A 23,259-nucleotide genomic window follows, 5' to 3' on the forward strand; every position below is an offset into this window, starting at 1 on the left:
TCCTAGTTTTGCATAAGAAATAGCTGAATCACTTTGTCCAAGTCACTTCTGGCAAATCAAAGTTTTGTGATGGATATCTGCTGTGGAAAAGTTTACCACAAATCTTTACAATACTCAGCTGAAAACTAGGAGTTATAAAGGAAAATATCGGGTAGATGTTGAATCAGGTTATAACATCAACCCCACATACTTATACTCTTTTTCTACAACCTTTACCGGGATTTTATAAACCACAACTGTTCCACTGGAATAAATTACTAGATAAGGCTAATGTTATCTACAGTTTTATAAGCAAAACTAGCCCAGCCTTGCATCACATCCTGGAACACAACCAGTTAAAACAACTGGAGATTTAAACTGTGGAAAGACTTCAGATTCTCAATGAAAATGGAAGCTTAGTTATGTAAAGTTCAATCAGACACAAAAATAAACAAACAGCACTTTCAAATCCAGCTCCTCCCATTTGTTCCCATGTGATACTCAGTATAAATCAGGCAACTTATTTAGTGGCTAAGATTTTTTAAATGTTCCTCATTTTTATTTAATGAAGTTTTTGATTGCTTTTTTTTGTTGTTTTATTCAAACAGCTTTATAAAGACCCTTGTAACTCTAGACCTCCGAAGAGTCTGAAACTTGGGAGATGCTAATCCGTGTTATCAGAGCCTACATATATGTACAGGGTAAAATGTATTAGCAATAGCAGAAAAAGCATTCCCAGGTGCATGAGACCTATGAAAGGTTGCATTTTTTTCTGTCTGAGATGTAAACTGATGTTTAGATTTTCCCCACTCAATAAACATTGTTTACACTCTCAAGTTTTTGATACAGTTTTTCTTGCACAACACAACTGCCAGTGCAGGTCCTTCTATACCAAACAACAGTAGCCAGTTGCTGATTCTCCAAGCACTGTGGGCTTAGGACCAAAACACTCTTACTACATAATCTAGCTGATGGCTTTTCTGGTGAAGTATTTTAAAAGATGTCACAGTCCTAAACACTACTATACCAGCAAAGGTTTCACACATAAATCTGGTCTAAACTGAAGAATAACTCACATGCTGACTATTCAATGCATCACCTACCATTGTTTCCATTAGAAAATTCACATGGTATCAGTTTAGCCAGACATTGTGGAACTCCAAAAGAAACTCCTAAATAATTCTTTTAATCTGCCTCTCTCCAGCATTTAGCCATCTAGCTGTGCTATCTAACCTGTCAAAACTTTTGTGTGCTAGTTCAGTTTAGGTTAAGCTGCTCTCAAAATACGTCTTTTTTTTTTAAGTTCTCCCAAGCTTCTGCATTTGTTTTCATTTTCCTTTTCTTTATACTGTTCGTACAGAACCATCCAGATGGCAAAGAAATGCTCAGCCATATTTACATAAATACAGTTTCAGACACCTGAGAATTAGAGAACACATTGCAGAGAAAACAATAGAGATAAACTTAGCAGCTTTCAGGTGAGAACAAGCAGAGTCTTTCAGTCTTTTAATTTTTTCTTTAAAAAAAAATGCCCCACAAAAGAATGCTATAACAGATTGTAGCATTATACAAAAGAAGAAAAAAATCTAACGCTAATTTAGAAACAATAAAAATTACTTAGGAAAAAAGAAATTTGAAAGCACCAGCCTGCAGATTAATGTAGAGCTGCACATTTCCATTCACCGCGATGCAGTCAGCCATTTATGTCAGGTAAGAATCTGGACCCCTGTGGAATTCAGTGCATAACATCAGGCAACAGGCAGATCCTTCACTGCTGTACTCATCACCTGTTTGTGTGACCCTGTCCAACAGAGTAAAAATTCTCCAACTTACTGGTGTTTCACTTTGCATTCTCCACAACAGAGTAAATTAAAAGGAAAGACAAGAGGCAGTGAGGACCCAATGCATTCTGTTGACAAAATAAACTTTGGTTTATTTTGGCTCTTATTATTAATAGCCTCTCGATGCAGAATATTTTAGGATAATGTAGCTCAAATTTATGCCTGGCATAGTTCCATTCACTTCTTGAGAGACTAATTTAGCCCTTTTATTGTTTATGCCATTTCAAACATTGCACACATAGGTATCAGCTTAAGTCAGGAACAGAGACAAAAATCATTGACTGCATCTTACCTAGATCCCTATGTAAGCCCTAACTGAATCACAAACAAAAGAGATTGCATGAACTGAATTTATCAAAAATTGTTAGTCTGATTTCAAACCAGCATGGAGAGAAGAGGCAAGCCTACATTATTCTGACCACACAATATAGCTTGATAGCTCATCTCAGTGTCTAATGAAGTAATGTTTGCATAATGCATGAAGCCCAATTTAGGAAAATTGAAACTGTTTTGCCTTAAAGATGGCCAGATGTTTAGTGAGCATGTGATCAAGTGACAATTTCACCCAGAGAAATGAAGACCAAGACTGAGGCAGATCAGTAACACAGGAAGACATTTTTCATTTCCATTTGCAGTGGGGAAGACCAACAAACAGTGTGGTGATCTCAATTCTTCAATCACCAAAAGCAGTAAAATTAAGTTACTGACATTATTAGACAAAAAGATGTTTTATTACAGTAAAATAATCTCTATAAATTGAAAGAACAAGGTCATACGTTTCTGCAATTCACAATTTTGATTGCCTCGTAATTCAGCCTTAGTCTACAGAGCTTCTATGTAACACAAAACCCATACGGTGCACACTGCAGTAAATATACTTCAGGGACATATTCACCTAGAATTTGAAAGCACAGAACTATCAGAGTCTGATAAATGGAATGTGTGTAAGCGGATAGCAGTTAGTTCTTTTTCTCAGTTACCCAGCACACCTTACCAAACTTGAACTACATGCCAGGGCTCAGTATCCCTCAAGTCCACTAGCTACTGCTTCCAAAAACAATTCTGAGAGAGGCAAAGTCTGAAAACAGAGGTAATTTATTTTTTATTGGGTAAACAATATAGCTGGAAAAATTTCACAAAAATCCCTGGCACATACACTCTTTTTCAGATCTGACAGAGACATCGCAAACTTCAAACCTGTTGAGAACAATTTGTTCTCGGTCCAAAGTAAGTTACATTCATCAAATGAACAACAAAGATAAAGGCTACCAGGTACAATCAAGCAGAAGAAGATGCAACAGACAGGAGGGGTGACAAGTAGTTAGCACTTGCAGAGGTTACCAGGAGCATAAGCTGTACTGAGACATAAAGTCAACGCCACCATTGAGGCTGTGCTTTTCCATAGTCAACAGAATTAGGAATTTTGTTTTCCAAGCTTGTTCACTGGAAGGTATTCAGTAATCTCCCTCAAGGACAAGGACTATGAGGTCTGAAATAGCATAGCTGTCTTATGAAATGTTCTCAAAACAGTAACCTATCATTTTTGTCTTACCTCCTCTGTTACAGTTCATTGTGATGCATCTTACTTGTTCTGCTTCTCCCATACAGATTTCACAAGAACTTCTGCCTTCTTGGAAGAATTTTAATACATAAGCAGATTATATGACAACATAAGATTATCTGTGTCTATGTCAAACTTGATGAAATGTCTGCATGACCATGAGCTTCTCCATTTTTCCAAATACACTTTATTACAATACTACTTTATAACAGCTGGCCTAATTTCCCTCCTTGAAACTTTGCCTTTTTTTAATCTCAAATCACGAGACTTACAACCACCCTATTATTACAAAATTTTTTAGGATCAGAATTCCTATAGAGAAATACTTACAGAAAGTGCCAAGAATTCTAGAAGTATCTTCTAAATTCCTAATCCCACCTACATCAAATATTCACTTTCTATGCAAGGAAAATATCAGTGGAGCTCAGATTAATGTAAGTATTCAAGAACCATCAACGTTTATGGAAAGTTAGCACACGTAGCACATGAGATTCAGAGGAGATCACAGTTTTAAGGGGAGGACAACAGCTTGTCCAGGGCAGTATGGAGCAGAACTGTGCGCATCTTAGCAGTCTAATGAAAAGAAGCTTCACAAGAAGAGACAGAGGAGGAGAGAATTTTGAAGAAGAAGCCTTTGAAAACAGACAAAGAACTTGGAAATTCTTACCATTTTTGTCCATATAAAAGGCTCTTCTCCAGACAAAGAAAGCAATAAATGAAGATTACAGTGATTTAAAAGGAGAAAAGTTCCTGACATTAACAAAAGCACGGTGGTACTGGGATACAGATACACCCCTGCAGTCTGTAGATTTTTTCTAATTGCAGAAACCAAGCATTTGTTTTATCCTGCAGTTCAGTATAGCTACTCAGGAGAAGTCTGTACCAGAAAAAGCATGTCTCTGAGTACTTAAAAGACAAGGGACACCATGTTCACTAAAAAACTTGAAAAGAATTCAAATATAATTCTCTCAACTTTATTTCCCAGCAATGAGACAGTAAATGAAATGATGGCCAACTAGACTGGTGGCAGTCTCTCATGTGGAAAAAAATTAAGGGCAAGTGGGTTCTTCTGGGTTTTTTTTTCATTGTGAGAACAATATGAAAATTAAAGGGCATTGTTCTGACATTTTAATGACACTGGTGAATAGTATTCTCTCTTTACCAATGTAAACACCTTACAGAAACATGAAGACTACTCTGTTCCCCAGTTACAGACCATATGGGGTCACACTGTACTCAAATGCTCCTTCCTAACTACAAAGCAACTTATAATTCCATTGGAATCACTCCTTTGATGCCCTGATGGCTGGGCCCATGCTCACAGAACTTCATACCATGAAATTTTACAAAGAAAGTGTCATTAAGATTGTTCTATTATTTATGGAACCAAACAGCAACATCTGTTTGTTTGTAGGGTTAATTCATTACTGAAAGAACTGAGGAAGACCAAACCCTCAAAACTATGGTTTAAACTATTTAGGTATCATGCAGAAACACAATAAACAGGATAGCACACAAGAAATTACTCTTTCATGGAGCAGTCATGGAAAGCTCAAGCTAGAAAATGAACTTGATAAATGCGTGGTAACTTGAAAACTAAACTGGTCTAGGCAAAGAAATCCTCAGTTTACCCTAAAGTAATTCAATATCCTTTGCAGCAACTTAGCCATGGTTTTTCTGCATTAACCAGTTTCCCAAATGTTGGCAATAAAAGAAATGAATCTTTGCAGCATTATACAGAAAAAGAAGGCAATCACTTTTTAGAGGAACTCACATAGTTCACGTGTACACACAGTCTGAAGCCTAGGACCTACAGGCCTAAGAATTAGGCTATGAACGTGGGAGAAATCAAGCATGAAAACTGGCAGCAGGCTAGAGAGTAGCCTCTTTTCATACTTTGTACCAAGGTCCATCCATTTGCTCAAAAATGCAGTACCTGTCAGATACTGCAGCACCGTTCAGCTATGAAAGATATTCAGTCCAGTTCTTCTTCAGATCCTTTTCCAATGTCCCTCACTCGGTAGATAAGATATTTACTTCTATATTACTGAAAGTAAATTGCTCAATTTCTTATATACCTTTTGAGACAACGCTAGGCTAACTCATCCATATTTGAAATTCTGCTTGAACTCTGATAAGACAGGCCAGGAAACAGAAGATCTGTCCATTACCAAAGACTTGTGACAGAAAACTATCATTCCTTCAAGAAGCAAACTGCCTGCCAAAGTAGTAGATCACGGCAATAAGTGTTTTCCTGTTACATATCACAAACATTCATCATTGCAGGAAAGCGAACATTGTACTACTGCATCCCACGATACCTCAAACAAGGGCAGTCTAAGGCCTTTATTCAAGTGTCTACCAGCTAGGTCATATTTTAAGTACATAAAGTGGGGCTCTAGAGGATATCAAAAGCAGAAGCTGCCAAAGTGGTATTCTTTTCCCCCCAGACTCCTCCTTTGCACTCCTTTGCACATTCACTTTTGAGTTTGTCTTAGTCTCTCACAAGCTCCATTGTGGAAAAGCAGTCATAAATACACTCAAGTTTCAGCTTATTACTGCTACTTCTCAGAAACATTTTCATAGCCAAGTGTTGCCTGCCAGAGCTTGAGCCAACAAGAATAAGTCCATATGCAAGGTGATTTTGATTTATCAGTAAAAATCCATGTAGCTCACGTTTTCTGTAATTCACACCTTTTTGTTTTAAGTGATCCAAGACTGATGAAAGTATATGAATACACTCCAGAAAATAAGAACAGTAACTTGATCATAATCTGGCAAAACACTTAAGTGGATGATTAATATCCTAGTCCTCCTAAACAAATAGGCCCACTCCAGCCAAAATTTAAACCAGGACTTGAGTGTTCTCCTACGTCATGGAAGAGAAGACAGGCTTGTAAAATCTGCAGGGATAAAGAGAAAAATCCTGAGGCATTCATTATTTTAGAGATGATCTGAACTCACCAAGCAGAAAACTCACCCCTCAAAAATAGCAGAAATAGCACCTTCTCTCTACACAACTGCTCTACACAGAGATCAGGTAAGACAGAGAGATACAGTTACGAAATGACACTCCAAGATAACAAAGAACATGATACTGGTCCTGTGCTAAAAGAGTGTCTTGTATTATCTTTGAGAAGCAAAAATGAAAGCCTGTAAAGAAAATATCATTTGGGGTTACACAGTGGGGTGAAAAGTAGATGAAACCTGGGTTTAAATTAGCTTTTCCTTAGGATTTGCTGGGCCATATTTCTACAGTTTCAGATGCTCAAATAATAGTTTTAATTGCCAAGTAAATAGTGCTAGAGACTAAAAATATACAAGAAATTCAGACTTAATTATAAACTGTGAATAGTATTTTAAACAAGTCTCAGCATTGAGATCATTCTTTAAAACACCTCTCATGGCTCGTAGAGAAGAAAAATGATCATGTGGACACTTTGAAACTGAAGTTCAAAGAAGTCTATCAATACATTTAAGGTCAAAAGAGAGTAAAGATTGGCTTTATTCCACAACACTGAACTGAACAAAAGGGAAATAAAGATATATAAAGTAGGCCAGAGAGTGGACACAAAAGTATGAAGTGATGAAGCATACAAAAGAAATACTCTACAAACTATGTTTTCAGATTACCTGAGAATAAAGAGATGAGCATTTTTCCAGCAGGTAAGTAATTAATACTTTTATGAACACAGAAATATATCTTATAAGCTTGTTTTTCACACTACCTTCATGCAGCTGCATTAAAATGAGATTCCAGTTGCTAAAACCATAAAGAGAAATTAACTGCTGCCTTCTGTTACAGCCTCAGGTTCCGGAAGCTACTCAATTAAGACAGACCATTTCATGTGTATACACACACACAAACTTTGATGTAATTGAGACTGAACAGTCTATGTAATTGCATAGTGCTATACCTCTGTCTCACAAAACTATTTCTAGGGCAATATATTTGTTTTTCCCTATCATTTACATCTGATTCCCACTTTGCATATTGATATGGTCTTTCTCATTTTCCTGTTCTTTTACATACAAGCCAGTAAGACTAATCTGTAGAAAAATAGACTACAAGAAGCCCCATTAAGATTTAAAATTTAGAAATCAACTTATAAACCTTTGCTGTTATTGAAAAGAAATGGACTTCAACACAAAAGCATATGCTTCCTGGACACCATTTTGAATGTGAAGATTTAAATAAAGCTATTATGATTAGAAAAATGAATGATAGGGAATTCCTACATGTTTTAAAATATAAAGCATAGAAAGCAATTTAAAAAATGCAACCGAATTTTCAAATTTTAAAAGGTCGCTTAGAAGTGACTATAGTAGTGGAAATACTATAGTGACTAATAGTAGTGGAAGTATTTTAATTATCATTATAGGCATAACAATGCTTTCAAATAACAGAAAGGGTTGCAATAAATTCTTGAGGTAGATATAAATATTGCATCCTACAATCAGAATCTCTAATGACGTAACATGAAATGGCAAATAGCAGATTTCTGTAACTTACCTTATAAAAAGATAAAAACCAAGCACACAGGAAGTTTTAATTTGACTAAGAACATCCATGTCTCATTTACTTTAATACCACCTAGCTTACATTTCTTTTAAATCAGCTAAAGCTTATGTCCTATTATTTCTTTGATAAAAGACAGATATCAGGATATTTATACAAAGAATGGCTTTTATCTGCTAAAAGCCTAAAAATTTTGAATGGGCATTTAAACATTTCAGAGTTCTACATTTCAAAATACTCCTGTCTAGTATCAATCACTGCTGTCATTTCATATCATCATGTCACGGCTCAAAATGCTGAAATTACTTTCTTCTTTAAAGCTACTACCACTTGAGACTACCTCCTAGCATCACAGTTCGTTATTCAGTCTGCTTCTTAATCCTTATTCAATTCCTATTCCTTGATACTTAATACAAGCATTTTCCCAGACTATGCCCCAAAGAAAGCTTCCATGTCACAGATAAAGGAAAAGTCACCACTGTCTACCCAGAGAACAAGTTCCTCCTGTCACCATAAAGATGTCATAATGATGAATCTTCTAACAGAACAGTACCTACATTAACTTCCCACAATCACCCCTTCTTTTTTGAGACCTTGAGATCCTAAATAGGTATTTTTGAAAGCAACCAGCAAATGAATCACTCCTGGATATTTAGGGGAAGTGGCACAAATCTCCCACAAATAGCATTCAAGCCTGGAACACAGGGACAGATATATATTTCTGCAGACCATGCCATCTTTGGCACAGAGAACATAACCTTTCTCTTGATTGAAAGCCCCCTTAAAGGTGTAGACATTTCTTTCCCTTGTGGCATCTCCAGCCTCAGGCTATGAGGATTTCTTTTTTCACTGGGCCACTTGCATACAATTCATTTGAGGCTATCTTTGCAGTAAGTACCTCGTACCAATTGTTTTTTTCCTGACTGTCAAAGAAACAGTGCAATATTAATATTCATATTCAAGTATAATCATAATTATAACCAAATTAATGATGTCTGAAAAGGTTTGCTCTATAAAATTTGCTTGAACATGCAATTCAACACCCACTGAACAGACAACTTAAGGAAAGCCGTTTTACTTTCTCGGTTTCACCCACAGGATAGAAAGCACTGATGAAAACTGATTTGAAAATATTGCTGCAAAGTTTGATCTCTAGAGAAGCTCCACATGATTCTCCCTCAGAAGTGCTGCAGATTAAGCAAAAATGACAGAGCTAAAGGCTAAGTTTGGAAGTACACAGCAGGGAAGTCCTCCTTGTACATGTTGATGATCTCACTCTTGAAATAGAGATGAAAATCAGTGTAATCAATCATCTTTCTTTTTGCTCAATCACTACCGTCTAGCCAAGTTACCTTGACAGAATAGCTCAACTTTTAATAATAATTTAGGGAAGAAAAACAAAAAGTTTCTGTCATGCTAAGAAATATAGGGGGCATACATAGATTCAGGGTAAGAAGAATACTTTTTTTGCTCCTCAGAACACTACTCTATATTTTACACAGGATTTTCACACACATTCCTCTCCCTTTGAGAGCTCAGATGCATGACAGGCATCACAGTGAAGATGGTCCTTTCCTTCCTCTCCATCTACCACAGGTAGTCACGAGCTTATTTGTTTACGTTCAACTGTTTGTGCAGTCACGCTCCAGTTTACAGACTATATGAAACACTGGTTTAATCAATCAATCAATAAATAAATAGGAAGACTTTTTTTCCAGTAAAGCATCACAGAGCCTGTGCATACTGCAGCCAAACAGTTGAAATAGCATGAAACTGGGGGAGAGTAGCTCCTCTAGTAGTAGTAGTTCTGCTACTGGAGACACAAGTATCATACAGCTTGTAGGTATGTGAGGGGAATTTCCAATATTCACCGTAAATCTGAGACTGCATGCTTATTTCTGCTCTCTGATGTAAATCTGGAATAACTCCAGAGTAACAGCAGAAATGGAACTTTTGGACAAAAGTTTCCTACATTTAAGTGATTTTAATTTCCTACATCAATAATTAATTTGAGAATAGAAGCAATACTCAAAGCACTTAGCTAGTTCAGATTCAACAGGTTTCAGTGGGATATACTGCCCACACGCTTATCTGAAACCTGGGCCATTTCTAATCAAAGGTTTAAATGTAGCCTTAAGCAGATTTCGGTACTTTAAACTTCAGGTACCTACATTTCATATTTTTGACTTTCGACACTATTTTATTTACTGTCTTACACTTACAGGCTATAATTAGTTTTTTCAGTGTAACCAAGAAATCTTTTTACTACACCATACATTTGTCACTGACTACCCCAATAAGACTGTCTACTTTCAAAGAGATACAGTGTTCTTTTTTATTTGATATCTTGGCCCATTTTTCCACCTTGGTGCCATAAGATATCCTGAACTTGAAGGTAAGGGACAAGTAAACTAGTCATGTTTTGACTGTGCCACAGTCAACTTCCAAGAACTGCTGGTTACTTCTATTATTATTTTTTCCATCTTCCTACCTGAAGCAGTTCCCATCAAATGCTACCTTAATTATTATTCCACAGTATTTCTAAATAGAAGATACATATTCATTTCTAGCACTTCAAAATGCTATTTGCAAGCCAATTCAGAGGGACAAAAGAGGAAAAAGACCTTGAAAAGAAAGCATCCTCACCATCGTCCCCATTTCTCTGAATAAAGTACCTATTCCTAGAGTCTACATAAATACAAGCCAGAGGAACATAAGCAGAATAGATCTTCGAATAGATCTCCTGGGCATGTCATTTTGGTTTGCAGTCGAGAAAGAGCAAGTTAATTGGCTATGTATTAGTTCAAGAATGAAGCAGGCACTTCCATTGCTTGCCAACTGGTCCTTCACCTAAAGAAATATGACCAATATGTTTTACACTTCTTGAATATGTAGCTGAGTTATTCCCAATAAGTAATTTGTTCTATCTTTACTTGCCAGATTTCCCATTGCCAGGGTGGCAGGAGGAGTCTTCCCCTCACCCCGGTGTTTGACATGCCACAATAATTACCTTCTCCTGTATTTGTAGACAGTAACAAACAAGCAGGCTGAATGACCAGCTTTCTAACTCAGAAGCAGCTGTTCCAAACATACAAAACACCCAGCCAATCGACTTACTAGATTCTTATATCACCATTATACCCATAGGCCTTTGAATGTCATTGTGAACACCAGAAAGAAAGTCACTGTTTTGAAGAGGTTAATATAAGAGCTTTAAAATAAATAAAGAAATTACCAAGTATTCTTTTTGATCTTCCATTTCCAAATTGTATTAAGATAAAATTCAACCTAGTTTACAAAGAATAGAGTGCTGAATTCAAGCTTGAAGTTGTACAAGTAGTCACAATAGCCCACACCTTTATAGCTGAACAAATATCCAGCTTGCTTTCTAAGTCTGAATGTGTTGCTGCAGAACTGAGGAATGTCCTGGAGTTCAGAAGGCCCACAGTAACTGAACAACAATAATGTTTTTCTAGGTTCATTGTCACAATATCACATAAACTCTTTCACAGTTTCTCCTGCCTTTACACATGCAGTACAGCTATGGATAACTTCTTCGAAATTCAACTGCAAGGCTAAAGATTATTGATAGTTCAGTGAAAAGACAGCAAACACTGAAGAGATGAAAAACTTCATATAAATATACTGACAGCACAGGGTGGTATTAGTCAAGTCTTTCCTAAAGACTTATGAAGCCAAATCTTATGTAAGCACAGCATACTATAGGGGTGGTTTCATAAGACTTTAGGATATACTATACATGGATATTTATCAATTTGAACGTTCAATTTTGTCAAATGTAGCTGAGTCTTAAGATTAACATTAATTTGACTATATGTTTATATACAGATTTCCACGTTATGAAGATGTAGTTGATCAAATCTTGAAACAATAATTCAAGAATTTTCTTGACAATAGCTTTGTTTCATTCTTTCCTAATGCCGCTATTTTGTCAGTCAAGATCTACTAGCATTTTATGGCAGCGAACACAGTATATAATACTGCTTGAAAGTTTGTTCTCCTCTTGAAGAGGCACAAGAGACATACGACAAACAGAACTATAGCTGAAAACAGAACTAAATCACCAATCAAAGCAACTCATCCCAGTGCTATTTATTATCTTTTTCAAAAGTTAATATTGATGCCAAGATCAGCAGTCCAGATAGAAATCCTTGCTAGCAAGTCACTTACCATATTTATTGATGATACAGGACCAATGCTGTTGACATAAATGTCAACATCAATAACTGTTGGTTTCACTGTGGAGAAAAAAAAACAACATTTAATATTATTTTGCGGAAAACATAAGCAAGCACTTTAAACATTTTCTTTCCCAGTAACTGTAGAGCACATCCTTCAGATAAAATCAAGGACTACTAAGAAACATGGATTACATATTTTTCAGGAGAACAAGGTTCTTTCCTTCCTCACCAATACAAATTGCAGCCTATACCATTTTATCATTATGATCTCCATTTATCTCAGCAGCAATTTTCTAAAGAAACTTTTCCTACTAAGCACAATGGCTCAAAAGCAAAATCTAAGATGACTGACATGAAATCAGAAACAATGCAACTTACAATTTTTTTCCATTGCCTCAACATCCAAGTGCTTTAGCATGCTTGTTCCACACAAAAAAAGAAATCTTTCCAGATTTTCTCATCATATCAGCCCTGAAATCATCCTAACTTAGAGTAAATCACTTTAAAATCCTTTCAACTAATCCTGAGCAACTCACCTCCTTTCAGTTTAGACTCATTCCCTTCAGTCCACATTGTCTTCACACTCATTCATATAAAGGTTTTTGAATTTGATTTGGTTAAATAAATACAAGTTTCTCACAAGATCCTCAGTGTTTTCAGACTTTCAGAGTTTAATTCAGAGACAACAAGTAGGCCAGGACAAACTCTGTACTCTCTTTAGTGGAGGCCACTAGGTTTTACATTCCATTCAGCATCTTTATTGTTGGTGTACCTGCTGAACACCATTTAGATAGCTCTTAATGGTGACATGGCATAACTCTACAGTAATGCCACTCCTGCACTTAAAAGCACAGTTTTTACTTATACTGCCTTCCTTCTGCCTCTTCAGGGTATACATTAACCTATTAACTGAAGTCTAAATTGGTGTATTACATTGTCTAATTAGTTAACTCAAAATTAAGTAAGTTTAAATTCCATTCTAAAATGCATACTCATAACTGAAATAAATTTGGCCCTTAGTAGCCCAACAACCTCTGTTAGACACCCATTTGCCACAGAGGCATCTTCTCCCATCCATCATCTTCAAAAAACTTCAGAGAACAATATGAAACACTGAAGTTTGGGAACTAAAGTTTCTGTCCTGACTACACAGAACTCAGGGCTTTTTCATGATAACCCTTAGGCCCCCTAGAACAAGGAAATTCCGGGTACATCAGCCACTCCAAACTCAAAGAGCCTTCCTTAGGGAAGCTACTGAGTGGAGAAGTGAGGAACAGTTCAGCATCACAGTTCTGAGGGAAGCTTATCTCAGGTGGTCAACAATTAATTTGTCTAAAGCTTAAGAACCCGTCAGACACAAAGCTGAAGACAGATATGAATCTTCACATGTAAAGATGAAAAATTTTTGCCCCACCCCCAAACTTCAGGATAACAATGAGACACCTGAGGAAGTTTAAATGGCTAAAAAGTTACAGGGTTCTGAAAAAATAGGTGGACTAGGTCATCATGTAAAACTTAGGTATGTACATCTTGCTTTAGAAAGACTAGATCTGCTGTTACAAAACAAACATTAAAATGGGTACAAATAGTGGTCAAAGACAATAATCATTCTCCGTAATTCATGAAGTACCATACAGTTCTTTAACTGCATATGTCAGGATATTTGCAGTTATTTAAGGTCATGATTTCAAATTGTCGGAAGTATTGGCATATAGTAATAAACTCAGATCTTCTCTTCAGCAAAAGAAAATCTGAACTCAGTTGAACAGGCACAACTGATTAATGGGATTCTAACTGTACCCAGCTAATAACTAAATAGGAGTCTAGCAGCTTCTGATAATGAGACTTGCCTCAAAATGCAGTAATAAATGTCATTACATAGGAATTGGTAATAGCAGGGAACTACAGCTAGCTCTTTTACCAAGATGTCATACATAGAAAAAAGGGCTCTGATCCTGTTAGGGCTTATGTACATATCCAGCTGGAAGCTCAACACTGAAGAGTTCTGGTAAACATTAGTGGGACTGCACTTAGTGATGCAAATCAAGCATGCAGTCAAATCTTGGCAGGATCGGGGCCAAAGTTTAGGACCAGGACACAATGCTTAGAATCCAATTTTGTTTAATCATTACAGTTAACTATATAAGTAGATTATGAGATGATAATTTCTCCTGAAAGTGCTGGGCCAAATTCTCTCCTGGTGCAAAATAATGACGCACTGCATTTGCTTAGGTTAAAGAGAATTTGGTTTTACTTACAGTAAAGCTCTAACCTAGAAGCATAGGAAAACTAACCAGCAGCAAGTTTCTATGTCAGCAAAAGCCAGGATCTAGCCTCAGAAATTCCCAGAGAAATTAAAATTAAAATAAAATCCGAGCAAGCTATTAACTCCCACAATAAAAAAGACTGAAAGTTCCCTTGAATGAGATTGTTTTCCTAGGCAGTGGCATAAAATACGATCATAATACAATGGTGTGGTAAATATGTGTTTGAGTTCTGAAGGAGGAGACGTGCAAATACAGTTCTTGTTGCATATGGTCTGTCATGGATATAAGCAGATACTGGGAAAACCATCAAGTATAAAATTTAGATTTGCTATCACAGGAGTTTAATTCAGAATACCAACCATAATGGGACAAGGGTTTCAGGATTATTTCACTCAGAACGCATTATGAAAAAGAAAACAGCTGAGTCTCAAAATTATCATATTTTACATTTAGAAAGGACTCCCCCTCTACAAGTCTTCAAAACCAAACTGAGTTTCATGAAAAGACAGAAATAGTTACATTACCAGTTATTTCAAGATGTACACCATTTTTGCTGTATACTACATACACTTGTGAACATTCTGTTAACAAACTAAGCCCTGCATAGAGTTGCTGAGCTGCAGATGGAGCCTTTCTTCATGCACTAAATGTCAGTCCTCACAGTTTTGTTGCTTGAGCAACCAAAGTGTTAACACCTCACTGAAAGCTAACACTAAGATTATAAGATTACAAATGGATACCTAGCTCCCAGTACAGTTTTGACAAAGGCATCAGCCCAGAATAGTTCTAAAGAGATCTCAGAAACTCAGAAGAATTACTGGCAGAACCATGTGTATATCACATGCAGGAGAGCAATTAAAAAAGACTGTGAACAAATGTTCCAACCTTCTCAAAGTTCTTTGAAATATTCTTTAATATATGGTATTTACTTGCACTAAAAGACAATGCAAGCACATCCAAATAACTGCAGTGCTATACCGCTACACAGTGCTATCCCGGGTTAGCTAACTCCTTATCACACACGTTTCATTTTCAAACATGTTGATTTTAACTGAGAAAGAAATTTATCAAGCCAATCAAAATATCTGCAAACAAAGCTACGGTCATGTCAATGTTTAGCTAATAGTCCCCATCTGATCCAAATGCCACAACTTTGAGACAGACGGAGTGTTTACATTCCAGTCAGCCCTGTGACTATCACATTGCAAAGACATGTCAAAGTGAAATTCATCTACAAACTTCAGATACTTCAAGAGAAGCCTAGCCACAGGAGTCAGGAGTTCAATGCTGTTTGCACTTAAGAAGCCAGGTGAAATTAGTCTGAAGCTAGCTTAGTATGTCTACCCAGAAACAAAATACAGAGGCAGTCAGAACAATGCAAAAATACAAATGCAGGCTGTCTATAGGTTTTGTGCAGATCTGCTTTAGATTTTCACCAGTGAAACAAACAGTAATAGTTCTCAAATCCCATTAAAATCCATGGAGACTTTACTCTTGGACATATGCAAGCTGATTAAGAGAGTAAAAGAAATGGACAGGTAAATCAGTGGGAGAATTTTAAAAGATTTTTGAGGAAACGAACAAAGAGATTGTCAAATAAATTCACAAGTCCTTTAGGGGAAAATTCTGCAAATAAGTTCCTGACGTTTTATTGTACTTATTTAGTATTTTAAATGATACCATCCCCTTAAATATCTCTTAATTTTGGTAGATCTCTGCTATTCAATATTGATGTTTATTTCATGAATGAGACCAATTTTGTTTCCTCCCTACAGAAAGCTTCCTCCACACTTGAAGTCTATCCAAATAGCATTTATGTTCCTGCACCAATCATACATATTTTGAATTATTTTTAAAAGTTTTATGTTTAGAAATCTTTTCCTTGAAAACTCATTTAAACATGAATAGAACCAGCTGAGTGCTCATAAATTTTAAAATTAAATTAAAATTATTTTTTGTTGAGAGTTAACCTTTCTCATATTGTTCAAGCAGCTCTCAACTCTAAATTATTCTGTTTTTAAGCAAAAACTAAAGGGCAAAAAAGTTATGGATCAATATACGCATATTTACAGAAGCAAAGCAATTAGCACTAGATTTTTAGAAGACATGCAACCACATAATGAACACAATATGAGCTCTGTTCCAGAAATATACAGCCCTCTAAACTTCCTCTAACTTCCACGAGACTTCTGAGAGCAAAAGACTAACAAGATTGGCTCTATTGTAATGAGATACTTTTTGAAATTATTCTGTAATGACATTTTACAGTATCTCATTAACACATAAATTGCTATTTTTAGACTGGGATAAAGCTGTAACAAATAATTACACAGTTATTGGTAACTGTCATAGTAGCGATTATTGTGTTAATGTTTACTTTGCATTAGTGATGATGACTATTAATATTTTCCTTATAGGGAACATCTAATTACTTGTCTGTTCCTGTAAACAAATTGCTATGCCAACAAGTCACTTCTCAGGGATAGTTGTGATCAGCTAAAACTTCTATATTTTAGGACAAATTTCTCTAACTTCCAATCCCTGTCTTCCTGAAAGTCTGTATGCTACCCTTCCAACCTCCTCTCAGATTTATTAAGTGAAGTTATGGAAAAGATGAGGAAAATCAGGCATCAGTTATGAACTAGCCACTGCTATATGTAGTTTTGGGTCTTCCATTTCAGCTGAAGAGTCTGGCAAACATAACTGCCTGCCAAACCTTCCTACCTACAATGGCACTTAAGGGAAAGGTTCAGTCTGAACTTGTACACAAGCCATTTTAGCAAGTAATCACTGCCAAGAAATAAAACTCAATAACAGGTATCTGCATTAATGCATTATTTACATTCACACAAAGAGGATCTTGCTGAAAGGGACCTTGCTGTTAAGTACTCAGGTAAGACGCCACTCTCTTCAACACAAAACCAGTATAACTTTGTCAACCCAAAAGACTACATGCAAGTCTTAAGTATTGCTAAGATACCACAAGCAGCTCATTACAAATGAGCCAAAAGAACAGTCTTATCCCCCAGGAATTGTATTACTCTGGTTAAATTCTGATATTAGCTTCAGAAAAAAAGCTTTTGAATACTGAAATATTTCTGTTTAAGCATTATCAGCCTCAAATCAAAATGCTGCTGTATGAAAAAAATACAAAGCAAAGAAAAAAAAGGAAAAAAAATACTTGTTAAATAATCAAAAAATAAAGCTACATTCTTTTTTGAGCAGAAACATTCAATTGGCGGGGGGAGGGGGAGGCTGCAAGGTCAGTACTTTTGAATGAAACCTGTCTACATATCCTTTCAGTATGGGTCATGAGTTTTACCTGAGAGAAGGAGGAAAAAGGGGAATATTTCCCCTCACTCACTCACAGCTGAGCAGCTGTGACAAAAACCGCTTCAGGAATGAAACTGAAAAATTCCCCTGTACTCAGCTCCCTGGTTAAGAGGTTCAAAAAGCAGAATGCAGGCATCAAAAAGTTTATTGTCAACAGCCCATCCTAATGAGAAATGCTCCCACCCTAGATTTTGAAAGACTCCATGTTTGATGCACTGCACTGGCACCAGATTGGCATTAGGTGCTCAGCTTTGTGAGGTTTCTTTTTCACAATAGCAAGATTTCCAAAAGAAGAGAAGCTTATTCATTTCACAGGTTTGAATGAAGTTATCTTAGGTTCCAGACTAGGGTACTGCATGGTGCATTGATCTAACTTGTACGTGAGGCTGATTGTGATGAGTTTCTTGTTTTACGTAACACATGTAAATCGGCAACTTCTCCCAACTAATAATAAGACTAAAGCACCTTTGTCCATTACTCGTAACATTTGTAAGATTCTTAACTCTATTTTCCCCTGTATTTACATCATCTGCTGTTTATGCCATGTTTTAAAACTCAAATAGGGACCACAGTTTTTAAAATCTAAAACTGGGATTTTGGAGTGGCCATGGAGTGCTTTACTCATCCTTTATTAGCCTTGGCATTAATATTCAGGAAATGTTCGTGACAAAGTTTGCAGAGGAAAGTATCAACTACTAGAGATGCTAGAGAATTAGTTTCTGCAGACAACTGAGAAAAACATTCTATCCTCCACCCTAGAACAGAGATGGTTCTCACTTGCATTTAATCCAGGAACACCTCCTCGCATAGGTGTGTTTATCCATGGGAGATGACTGGCACTAAAATAGTCTTCGTATTTACTGTCTTACTCATGGAAATGGGCAGTTAATGGATTTCCAGTTTGGTAGCTGAATCAGAAGAAAAGTTTTGTGAAATAATGACAGTCCACTTTCCTTTCACAAAAGAAAAGAAAGGGAAGTACCAATGACAGCAACTGAAACTTTTTTTTTTAGGACCTTTTTCAACTACTGAGCACTCACCAGATTCAGTCCTGTTTCCTACCTGAGTCTTGGCTACAGCATTCCACACCCTAACTAATGGGTTTTTCAATTTTTTTTTGACATACTAGCCTAAATTAGACTAATCTCTACATCTTTCTGCAATGCCCAGTACTACTGAATTAGGATCTGGGACTATGACCTTCCCCTCCCGAGTACTACTGTAATACAAACAGAATTTACTCCCTCTCTGCTTCTCACTGTGGAGGACCTTTACTATTTATACATCAGTTAGCTCTCCAAGTGCAACTGTCTGTAATCGACTGCAAAGTGACAAATGTCTTTCACTACTTCCTGTTATAAGGAATCTGACAACATCTCTCATAGGACAGCATAAAAAAAGACTTCTACCAGAAAATAATAATTTTACCCCGCATGACAGTTTACAGCTTTCTCTGTACTATGATCCAGGAAGTATTTTGATCTGTGAGGCAATCAGCAATCCTTTGTCATCACATATGGGGAAGCCTTGCTGGAGCTCATTTAAAGAATATCAGGTATGGCAATCAGCAGCTAGAAGAAATAACTTGACAGCCACAGTGGAAGTAATAGCCTGTAGTGCACTTCGGGGTGCGTTTTGGTGTGGCCTGCCATGAAGGCAGATCAGAGAGAAGAAAGCTTCCAATACAGCTCTAGAACTCAAGGTTTTCATTTGGATTGTGCTTGAAAATGCACATCTCCTTTAAAGAGCAACAGAATGAAAGTTCTGCCCACTCACTCAACAGATCTGCTCCTGGCACACACTGAGGAACTGCTTAAGTTAGTTACAAAGATAACTTTTAACTGCTTAAAAAGAGAACTGCTACTAAGCCCTGCAAAGCCAGCAGAGTAAAGCAACTCAGACAGAACCTATTCTTTTTGTTTGCCAACACAAATTGGTCTACCTATTTCTACTGGCTACTCATGTACGAACCTACTCAAGGTCCTGAGAGTTGCACAGCTTTTTGTGAGACTACTCTGGTCTTGGGAAATTTGACTAATGAAGATACTTGGGGAGAAAAAAAAACAGCTGGACTTTCAAGACAGGTAGAACCTGTGGAGCTGAAAGATACACAGGCATCAAATTGTGTGTGGGTGTGTATGTGTGTGTATGCATACACACTTTAAAGCACATTTATCTGGGCTTATAAATACACAATAAAAATAAGGGACTAGCAGAAGCTGTAAGGATCAAATATTTATAAAGGGTCCAAGAAGCCTCTAAGTTACTGCAGTATAATCGAAAAGAGAGGGAAAAGCAGGCATCAGTGGTGAAGCTGCCTCAAAACATAATCTGATAAGACTTTCTTGAACATGTGCAATCCAGAGCCTGCCCTACTATAGTGATACAATTGAGAAACAGAACAAGATCAAAACATTCAATATACAGATTACCCTACCACTCTTTTTTACTCTTTCAGTGAATGATATTGGTAAGATCAGTATTATTCATGTTTGTTCTGTATTCCCTATAATGTTCTTGCCTCAAGTCTGATTTGATGTCAGCTTGCACTTTTTTTAAAATTAAGAAGGCAGGCAGCTCAGAAGCCAGATCTTAGAAAGTACAGGAACGATAAATGAAGATGATAAACTACCACATTTATACAAGATCTCTAACGCATTAAAAATTTAATGCAATCTTTTCAGTTCTGGGCTGACTATTATCAGAAGTATCAGTTGATAATCTAACACTCAGCTAGGTAACTTGGAACCTCTGCCTTGTAACTTTCTATTCCTTGATTTGGCTTCGTGTCTTAACTTTATTTCTAATACTTATGATCACACCGTACTTTCAGTTGCCCTGGACAGTTAAAGCACACTAGAGTACAGTCCCTTGTAGTTGCCTTTTTTCTTAGCAGCATTATTCTACATCAGTCTATGAAACAGAAACTAAAGTATTCAACTTTCTCTGGCATCATAAAAATAACTTTAAAGATAATTGGTACAGGCAAAAATGGAGAGAAAATAAAATCTATAGTGATTTTTAAAATATCTTTAAAAGTGCTAAACTGGAAAACTATCACTTACCTAACTTTCTCACATTAGGAACTCCATCGAGAGAGGTAATGGACAGATGTTCTGGCTTTCTGAACCTGGCAAGTATGTGTAACTTCTTGTTGTAAACCTGTTGTATACTGGGAAAAGTACTTCAGGAGCTAGGGGAAAGGACAGGTAATGGCAGGAAGGCTGGAGAGCACCTGGTCAGACTGCAGGATGCGGGTTTAAGAATATGCTTTGCACTTAAATTAGAGCACTGAGATAAATGATTGCTTGTTAGAGATGCTCACACAATGTTTTTATTCTCTAAAAAGTACTAGTGAAATAGAATAAGATATTTTCTTTCACATTAGCAGGTAGAGCTAAAAAGAGAAACTTGGAGATTACCTCAGCTTATGAACTAATCTTAACATTACTACTGTCTTGTCCTCATTGAAATTTCACCCCACATTAGTTATTGCTTCTAGTGAGCAAGAGGGGAAAAAAACCCTCCTCCCTGAGGTAGGCAAGCTAGCTACCAAAAGGTAACTGTTGAGACTTAATATTCTTTATGCTCCAAGTAAGTACCACAGTCCTAAGCCTGGTCTAGGGCTTTTTCCCTCCCATTGCTTACATGACACTTGAAACCTCTCACATACTTGCATTTTCTATGCGTAAGGCGATTTTCACAATAAAAGAAACCGCGTATTATCTTCCATATACAAAACTCACTCAGGGAGTGCAATAACCCACCTTATAGGCTGGCAAAATTTTTACTTTGGAAGAATACACTATTACAAACTTTCTCCACTTGTCTAAGGCAACCTATATTCCCTATGAATATGACAGCTAAACAAAGTAGAGTAATAAAGGCAGCTTTTATTTTCCAGGACTCCAGTTGTGGAGCTGTCCATTAAGAATGGTGAAAAGGAAAGTTTCATTAAAATAAACTGACTTTGAAGGAAATCTATTTTGTCATGTGCCACTTAATTTTTCGATGGTTGGGGGGGATTAATAGAGCTTATGTTTTAAATCAGTTGGTTAAAAACAGTGCAATGGCAAAAATCTGATTTATTAACAGAGCCTAAGTAAGTCCAAGATTTTTCTAGCTGCAATTATCATTCTGCTCTGTAGCCTGTTGATTTGCCTATTTCCATTCTCATTATACTAATAAAGAGGAAGCAAAATTTCAGGAACAGTATTTGTGTCCTACCAAATGTTAGAACTTAATCCAGTGTGACTTGAGAAGGAAACCACACTCTTGCAAGGTAGTAAAGCCTTACTACACTTAGGAAAATGTAGCATGCCCATTGAGTTTGTCTTCATTTCAAAGGACTTTGAAACACATGGAGTACCTGCCTATGGAAGGGATTTTAAGACCTTCACAGGTCAGAACAGGTTTACTTGTTACCTGAGATTGGTGCCTTTTATACTATGGCACAGTGCTAGGATCCTCAGCCCTATAACTGAGCTGGTAAAAAATGGCTGGAAAAGATGCTTTCTCCCATAAAACACTTCTCTTTTTTCTTTCATCTATACACTACTATAAGTTATTCAGTGTGGGGCACTTTATCTTCCTTTCTTTTTTCAGTTCCAAAAGGCATGCTTGTTTTGTGGCATAATGGGAAACTGCCAGATGCCACTATTAAAAGGAAAACCCTCACAAGCCGTGATATTTATGGAGACAAGAACTCTGCTCAGTGTGTGGCCAAGGGGGATGCAGGCAGACATTCTCCTGCTGGTGGAACATTATTCTGTTTTGGAAGTCCTAAGGCCCCTTTCACCTAGGTACCTCCTGTTAAGGTGTCATATCGGTGATACCCTTCACAGAGTAAATATTTGGCCTAATATTTGGGTTATTCAATCCCCTCCTTCAAAACCCTGACTTGGAACACTGAAGGTGATGTCTCTACTCCAGTGCTGTCAGGTGAGCACAGAATGGAGCATCTGAGCGACAGTGATTTACATAAAAGCCTAGGCCAGGCATTGGAACAGGATAAGAAAAACAGTGCTTCCAAAGAGAAAAGAGCAAGCTCTGGCCTCACATCTTAGCATGGACCTATGCCCTCTTTACATCTGGGCAGAGGTGGTGCTGAGTGTCTGTGTTCACAGGAGGACATTCAGTGATGAATTTACCCCTGACCTGAAGGTTATGTGATTGCTGAGGTACTCAGCAATCATATTGCAAGTGGGCACTCATGACTATGTCTGTGTAGTGCCAGGTAGTGCTTGGACATACTTGGGTTAGCCAGAGCATCGAGTCCCCTGAGAAGGATGAAAGACCACAGAAAACTCACAACATGCACTTCAACACCTCCCATTTGCCACACTTTTCTATTTCTCTCCATAGCCTTTGACATGTACAAGTGTGTTCCCAAGTGACCTAAAAATAGCAATCCTGAACTTCAAAAGTGCTGAGCAGTCAGTATTTTACTAGGCTCATCTGCTTTCAAAAAGAAGACTGCTTCTTCAGGAGCGCTGCTAAAGTTATCCACTGTTAGAAATATTAGCTTTGCAATAAGGAATTGGGTAAGGGAGTGAAG

The 23,259-nt window shown here is 37.0% G+C and overlaps 1 protein-coding gene across 1 annotated transcript in view; it reads right to left on the bottom strand.

Annotated features, from left to right (window-relative positions):
* GABRG3 (gamma-aminobutyric acid type A receptor subunit gamma3) overlaps nucleotides 1–23,259 on the bottom strand; it is a 318,018-nt gene that overhangs the window by 288,362 nt on the left and 6,397 nt on the right. The window contains exon 3 of the mRNA XM_026103153.2: nucleotides 12,092–12,159. Coding sequence (XP_025958938.2) covers nucleotides 12,092–12,159 — 68 coding nt within the window. The remainder of the gene's footprint in view (nucleotides 1–12,091; nucleotides 12,160–23,259) is intronic.

Source organism: Dromaius novaehollandiae, chromosome 1 (assembly GCF_036370855.1).
Source record: "Dromaius novaehollandiae isolate bDroNov1 chromosome 1, bDroNov1.hap1, whole genome shotgun sequence".
Lineage (NCBI taxonomy): Eukaryota > Metazoa > Chordata > Aves > Casuariiformes > Dromaiidae > Dromaius > Dromaius novaehollandiae.